Raw genomic sequence first — 7,231 nt, 5'->3', positions numbered from 1 at the left:
ACCCCGCTGGCGTGACCTTTACCCCTCATTCCCCACCTCCAGAGCCCCGCCCCCGGAGCCCGCGGTGGTTGGGCGAGCGCACTAGTTCCTCCTTCCCACCTCCCTCCCCAACTTCGGCTCACCCCCTTGGGTCCCCTCCGCGCGACTCCTCGTCATGGCGGCTCTCAGCAAGTCCATCCCTCATAACTGCTACGAGATCGGCCACACTTGGCACCCTTCCTGCGGGGTTTCCTTCGTGCAGATCACCGGGGGCGCCCTGGAGGAGTCCCTGAAGATCTATATACCCCTGTACTTGGTGAGACCCGTCAGCCCCTACCCCCGAGGAGAGTTTGGTGTGGAGGATGGGCCGGGGGTGCAGTCCTGCTCCCCAGAGGCCTGGGGGGCTCGCCCTGTTTCTGCTTCTCATTTTGAGGGTTCAGAGTATTTATTTTATTATTTTTTGGTGGGGGAGGGTGTTGGGATGGGGGAGGTTGCAAGGGGCGGGTATCCCAGTACCTAAGGGGGACGGAAGAAGGGGGAGGGGAATTAGAGGTTGAGCTGTCAACTAAATGCCTGCTGTTGGGAAGAGGATGGGCTCCCAACGCTGGGATTAAGTTTAGAATACTAAAAATTGTGACTACGGGGACCAGCGTTATTTTTGCTCTCTCCTGCCTGGAGATGGAGAAGTCAGCGAGGCCTGCAGTCTTTCTTCATATAAATCCCTCTGTTCCCTCACTCCCATTTTTTTTTAAAGGGCAGATTTGACAGCAAGTCTCCTTGTCTCAGTTTGGAATGACAGAATTGTGGCTGGAAGGTTTTGCAAGTTTTTTGCAAGTTCACAAAGTAGACACCTGGTTGAAATTTTGCCTGGCGGTTTAAAGGGTGGTTCCAGTCCTTGAGTCAGTGAAGGTTTAGGAGATCTTAGTTTGTGTCATCTAGGTCCTTTATTGTACAGCTTTACATGTAGATTAATCTAAATTTGGAGTTTTTAAGGGGGAATATTTGATAATACCTGTTATGTGTCACTGAGAACTGGTGAGGAAGTTTGTACTTAAATGCTTCCACCAGCACCCCCCACCCGCTGCCCGCCATAACCTTGTCCTTGGTATTAAAGATTTATTACTTTGGCTATTGAAGTTTAGTCTCTTATTTTCTTGCCCAATAGAGTCTGTGTCCTATTGTGAGATCATATTTTTTTGTATGTTTCCTAAAAGTTTCATTCAGTATTCAATGGATGAGTAATAATTTGGGCTTATACCCTACTCTGCCTAGAAGTGTGTCATAGCCATAATTGTAGTACCTTAACAATTCGATTCCTTATTATAGAGATAAGACAGGAGAAGATGGTAACTTTCTCTGAGGTTGCAGAAGCCAGTTTTAATGGTGTTAGGGATCCTCTGGGGGATCGTGTTAAAATAGGAGTTCTGATTCAGTGGGTCTTGGCGTGGCCTGAGATTCTACCTGTCAGACAAACTGCTGGGTAATATTGATGCTGCTGGACTAAGAGCCACACTTTGAATAGTAAGGATCAGGAGTGGGTGTTGATAATAAATTTATTACTGGAGTTGAAAAATTTTCCTTTGATTTTCTTTGGCAAAGATTCATGTTTATCTGCTTTTCCACATGAATTGTGGCCAGTCTGTAGCTCAGTTTTTTTTTTTTCCAGCTTTTCTTTATTGATTATATTGTTACAATAGTTCCAGTTTTCTCCCCTTTACTCCCCTCCACCCAGCATCTCCCTCCCCCAGCAATCCCCCCACCCCCAAGTCCATACCCATGGTTCGTAAAAAATAACTATCCCTCCCCCTCAGATATTAAGACCCTTTGTAATCTTGTAAAGGACAATGGGCGAAGGTCTCAAGCTCCTCTAGCTGCCGTAGCTCAGTTTTTTTGTTCTTAATAGAATTATCTTTAAACATTTTTGAGTCCTTGATATGTTCAGTAATAAAAAAGGATTGTTTCTATCCTCATAGCATTATGCTATAGGTGGGTAGAGAGCTTATGCTATTTAATTTCTCCTTTGAATATACACAGCACTTTTATGGTGCCCCATTTATTCACTCAACAACTTTTTAGTCATATCTACAACCTAGACAATTTATTGGTCTCTTATGTAGTAGGGAAGTTCAGAGAAGCAACAGGCACATCTGTTCTATTTCAGCAGTTGAGGTGGGGGCAGCGGTGCCAGGGAAGGTTTGCCTCCCATACCTACAACCTAGGTATGTGCCCTGACTGGGGATCAGATATAGAAACTTTTGGGGTATGGACCACACTCCAACCAACTGAGCAACCTGGCTAGTGCCGAAGTGGGCTTTGAAAAGAACTTAGAAACACGTGACTTTGAATCTTGGCTCCATCAGTTACTAGCTGTTTGTTACTTTGTTTTTCTCTGTAACAATTGAGTGAAATAATGTATTGAAGATGTATCACATATTTTCTAATTCATAATAGGTCTTGAATGAGCAGATATTTTTTTTCAGGAGATTATTATACCCGTGATTTAGGGCTGTTGTGAGGACATAAATAGGATAATAGTGTGTAGATGGGGTGAGAGCTCATGCTGTGTAATTTCTGTCACACAGTAGGGCCCTAATCGTCGTCGTCGTCGTCGTCGTCGGCAGCCGTCCGTCTCGAGAGACGATGGTGTAGCTTCTTAAGTGTCTATCTGCACCGCCGAGAATGGCTGTGCAGTCCGACTCGGGAGTGACACGGCATCTGTCTCCTCCCGTGTTGAATCGACATCTTGCAAGGGCCCTAATAAAGTGTTGCAATTATTAAGGTAGTGCATTCATTATAATCAATCTCTCTATCTCCTGTTAGAATGGTGGTTTGCCTGCAGCACTAGCACAGTGCTTCAGTAAGTGCTTAATAAGTGTCTGAATGATGACAGGTATGAATGAATGAACTCATGAATCGCTTAGGAATGAGGAAATATTCGGCAGATCTACGGTAGTGTCAGAGAGAATGGAAGGATAGTTTTAGATGCATTTGACAAGAGGCATTTCACAGAAAGAAAGAACACGACTCAGAGACTAACAATGTTAGGGTCAGTATGATGACCTGTTTATGCTTCTAGTATTTCAAGTCATTAACGCTGTTGCCATCATTGATACAAAAGGGGAAGTTTTGAAGGGAAGCTGATTTGGGGGAAAATTTTAATTGTTTTCTGGAACCTATAAAATGGGTCTTGTATATTTGCTTTCCACTTGAAATATTACTTTGTGTTTTGTACTAAACTGATTCCTTTTGTTTCTTTCATATTATTCAGTATGTCAGCTCTCATCCTTTTTTTTCATTTCGCTATCTACAGCTGTTCTTAGTATTTACCTTATAATGTTTAAACTATGTTGAAATATAGATGCACTAATCCTTTTAATAGTGAATCTTTGTGTTTTCACAATTTATAAAGAACATCAATTCTCATCAAGTCACTTCATGTATTTTTTTAAAGAAACCTACACATGTTATAATAATGTTCTAACAATTTATGCATGTACTAAAAATGTATTTCAGGAAGTTAATATGTTTCTTGAATGTTAGTTATTGCTACACACTTACAGTAAGTGATACCCCTCACCATACACATGCATATGAAACAGTTGTTAAAGTGTTTAAACTCTAGGCTGTCACTAAAATTAATGAAAGCATGGTGCACTCAGTAATTTGTTGCCAATTTAGAATACATAATTGCCCATTTAAGGGGATTCTGTTCTGTTCAAGTTCTTAGGTGTCTTCTCTAAGAAGGAAAACTTGTTCACTTAGGTTGTTCTAAGACCTTTCTTAATTTTGCTATTTTTGGGTGACATTCTTCAGGATCATCAGATTAGGGTTTTGGCATTTACCTTTAACTTCAAAGTAGAACCTTTTGCACTGTTGGAAATGAATGAATTTAAAACCTTCATTTTTATTTGCCTTTAAATATTTGTTTTACACCCTTCTCAATTATTAAAGCACCAACTGTTATTATGAATTACTATGTGCCTAGTATAATCCTTGTGATGTAAACATATTTTACATTCACTATACTATATAAGTAATGCAAGAAATTGTACCAACACATTTTGAAAAGACTTTCCAAAACTTTTTATTTAGTTCTTTGTTAAGCAAAGAACTAAAGCAATTAACTCCCCTGTCACAAATTATCACCTAACACAATGCTGGGTAGATATTCAATAAATATTTGATGAACAAATTACAAATCAATTATCAAAGTCTTATCACATTTTTATCAGTAGCAAAGCATACAGAGATAGATTTATGGAACCTAAGTTTGTGCTCCAGACTTTCAGTCCAGGTTGTCTTTCATAACCAATAAAAGCAATTACTTACATGTATATTGTTTATGCACGAATATAAAGCAGGAGTTATTTATGTAGTCACTCACGCCTTAGAAAAGTTCATTTTTTGACAATTTGTGGTCCAATTTAAGATATTTCCCAGAAATCAAGAACTCTGTTCTAAATAACAAAACTTAGATTACAAAAATATAAAAGTAGTGTGATTATATCTATTGGAAGTGCATAAGCAAAAGGGAAAATGGTATGAAATGGCAATCAAACAAGCAACAGCCAGATCACATAAGGCTCTGTAGCACATGGTAAGGATTTTCGCATTTCACTGACATGGAAAGACACTGAGAGTTCTGAGCAGAAGAATAACAAGAACTGATTTATATTTTAAAAGTGTGAGATAGGTATTTTACTCCCATTTTATAGATGAGAATACTGAGGTTCCCATATATTAAGAACCTTGCCCAAGATTACAAAGTTAGTAAGTGGCAGGATGGAAATTCAAGCCCATGCCCTTCCCACCTCTTAAATTAACAGTGCTTCCCAAAACTTCCTGCTCAAGATTTCTCTGAAGCACTTTCTTCTCAACCTCTTCATATCTCTGTAACTGCTTCTTTCTTTTTTCCCCTCTACTCCAAAAATGAGCATTCCTCAGGTTGTCTTTCTAAACTTCAGTTGATCTAAGGACCTCTCTGAGACCTTGTTAACCTACTTGAGCTTCAACTCTAGGATATCTAATCCTAAATCTCTAGCCCCTTCTCTGGAACGGAGTTCAGTGTTGCTCAATGCCTCCTGGTCGTTCTCCATTCATATATTATACTCAATACGCCCCAGAGTGATCAGCACATTCCACTGAAAATTCTTTTCCTAAAGTACTGCTTTCCACACATCCCAGTCAACAAGGCTTAAAATCTAGCTTTATTTGATTCCTTCCCCTACTTTACATATGAGATCGTAAATCTAACAAGTCTATATACCATTGCCACATTAACTTTATCAAACAACTTCAAGCATACTACCCTCTGTTGGCAGCCTTTATTGATTGCTTACTACATGAAGTAAAGCCTAAATTCCACCTGCCATTCCTCAAAGCATACCATGTTCTATTCTACCTGAAGTTCTTTGCTCAAGTCATTTCACCACCATTTCTACCTTTTCAAATCCTACTTTTCATTCAAGGCCACTAAATTGCCACCTCTCCCATTAAGTTTCCCCTTATCTCCCAGTCAGATGTGATCTTATACCTCTGATCTCTCAAACAATTTTATCTGTAGCATACAGTATTTATCTCATGAAATTTTATTACAAGATAATACATGCCTAATCTTTCCTCTCAATGAAAGATGTCTGGTTCATTTTCTTGTTCTCCACCATAACACACAGCAGATAGCTGCTACACACAGCACCCTGAAAATAGCAGACTCAATAAATAAGTGATAAGTGAATAGGAAACAAATATTCCAATAATAATAGTATAGGTTCAGCCATTACTAAACCGAATCATCAAATCTCAGTCTCCCTACCCTGACCGGTGTGGCTTAGTTGGGCATTGTTCCACAAAGTGAAAGATTGCTCGTTCAATTCCTGGTCAGGACACGTGCCTGGGTTGCTGGTTGGGTCCCCAGTCAGGACATGTACAAGAGGCAGCCAATCCATGTTTCTCTCTCACATCAATTTTTCTCTTTCTTTCTCTCTCCCTTCCTCTCTCTCTAAAAATAAATAAATAAAATCTTTAAAAAAATCTTAGTTCTCTTCCATTAGTGTATATATTTTTATTATTATTTGTAAGTAAATAATCAAAATGTTTTAAACAGTCAAAAATTCATGACATATAATTTTCTAAATAGTAAACGAGATCTGGTTATTAAAAATAATCTGTATCACAGTAAATCAGCTAGACAGTTGGGTATGAAGACAATCTGATGGAAAATCTATTTGGACAGGAAAGTACCAGTGTGAACGTGGCTCCCTCATTCTTCTCTCTATCAAAATGTATTATTTTATTGAAGAGGATAAAGGAGCATTCCTTTTGATTTGAAGATAATTTTCTAGTAAAAGGAAATAATGCTGGCACTGAAAAATACTTATTACAGATTTGAAGGCTTTTTAATGTTTTTAAACCAACCAAATATCTGTTTCAACAAACTCAAAAGGTCATGTTAAGGAGGTGGAAAATTCATCATTTAATTGCTTTTTTAAAAGAAAAAGACCAAATGATTGTTATATCTTCAAAGGTATAACAAATAGTATAAAAGTCATCATTTACTCATTGAATAGAGTGGTAAAAAGAGTCCCTCAACTCTGCCCCCTAAACTAGGCTCAGGCAAAAATCTCAGGAAGACTAGTCCACATATTTTAAAATTCCATGAACTCCAAAGATCAAGTAATCAACTGAGATTCTCAGCAGTTGGTATTCCTTAATAACTCCTCTTCTCCCCTCTCCTCTTCTCCCCTCCCTTCTCTCCTTTCTTCTCTCTCTTGTGAAAAAAAACCAAATGGCCTGTTACCAAAAACTTTTAAGTGTCATTGCCAGTCTCATTTTCTCTAGAAAATCTGCTAACTCAGTGCCTTTAAAAACTCAGTCCATACTATGTGCCAGAAGCACTTTACATATTATGTCTCATTTAATCCTCACCAGGACCTCTGGAGTGAAAATTACCAATCTTCCAATACTACAGACACAGAAATCAAAGCTTAGAGTAGTCAGTTAATTTGTCTGAGGTTACCCAGCTAGTAAGCAGTAAGCTAGGATTCCAACATAAGCAATCTGATCCCAGAACCCAAGATTCTGCCACCTAAGCCATACTGAAGCACAGAAATCGGAACAGCCTCTTGTAAGTGTAGTTAAGCTTTGGCTATTTTATATAATTATAATTTTCCCATAAAATAAAAATGTATGAGGACATTAAAAAGTAGACTCATTCCATATCACTGAACTGATTTCTTCACAGTCAATGGTCTTC

General features: G+C 38.8%; 1 protein-coding gene across 2 annotated transcripts in view; it reads left to right on the top strand.

The window, feature by feature from the left end:
• Positions 1–7,231, top strand: part of TMEM135 (transmembrane protein 135) — a 237,959-nt gene continuing 230,728 nt past the window's right edge. Inside the window, exon 1 of one of the 2 annotated variants that reach the window (XM_090265753.1) lies at positions 1–295. In XM_090265753.1, the coding sequence (XP_090121879.1) occupies positions 155–295 (141 nt within the window). In that variant the 5' untranslated portion in view covers positions 1–154. The remainder of the gene's footprint in view (positions 296–7,231) is intronic. The other variant, XM_090265752.1, reaches the window with a different exon arrangement.

The sequence above is a fragment of the Furipterus horrens genome, unplaced genomic scaffold (genome assembly GCF_987537825.1).
Source record: "Furipterus horrens unplaced genomic scaffold, mFurHor1.1.pri manual_scaffold_2, whole genome shotgun sequence".
Classification (NCBI taxonomy): Eukaryota; Metazoa; Chordata; class Mammalia; order Chiroptera; family Furipteridae; genus Furipterus; species Furipterus horrens.
Note: the sequence above shows the minus strand (reverse complement) of the source record. Positions and strands in the feature narration are given on the sequence as shown.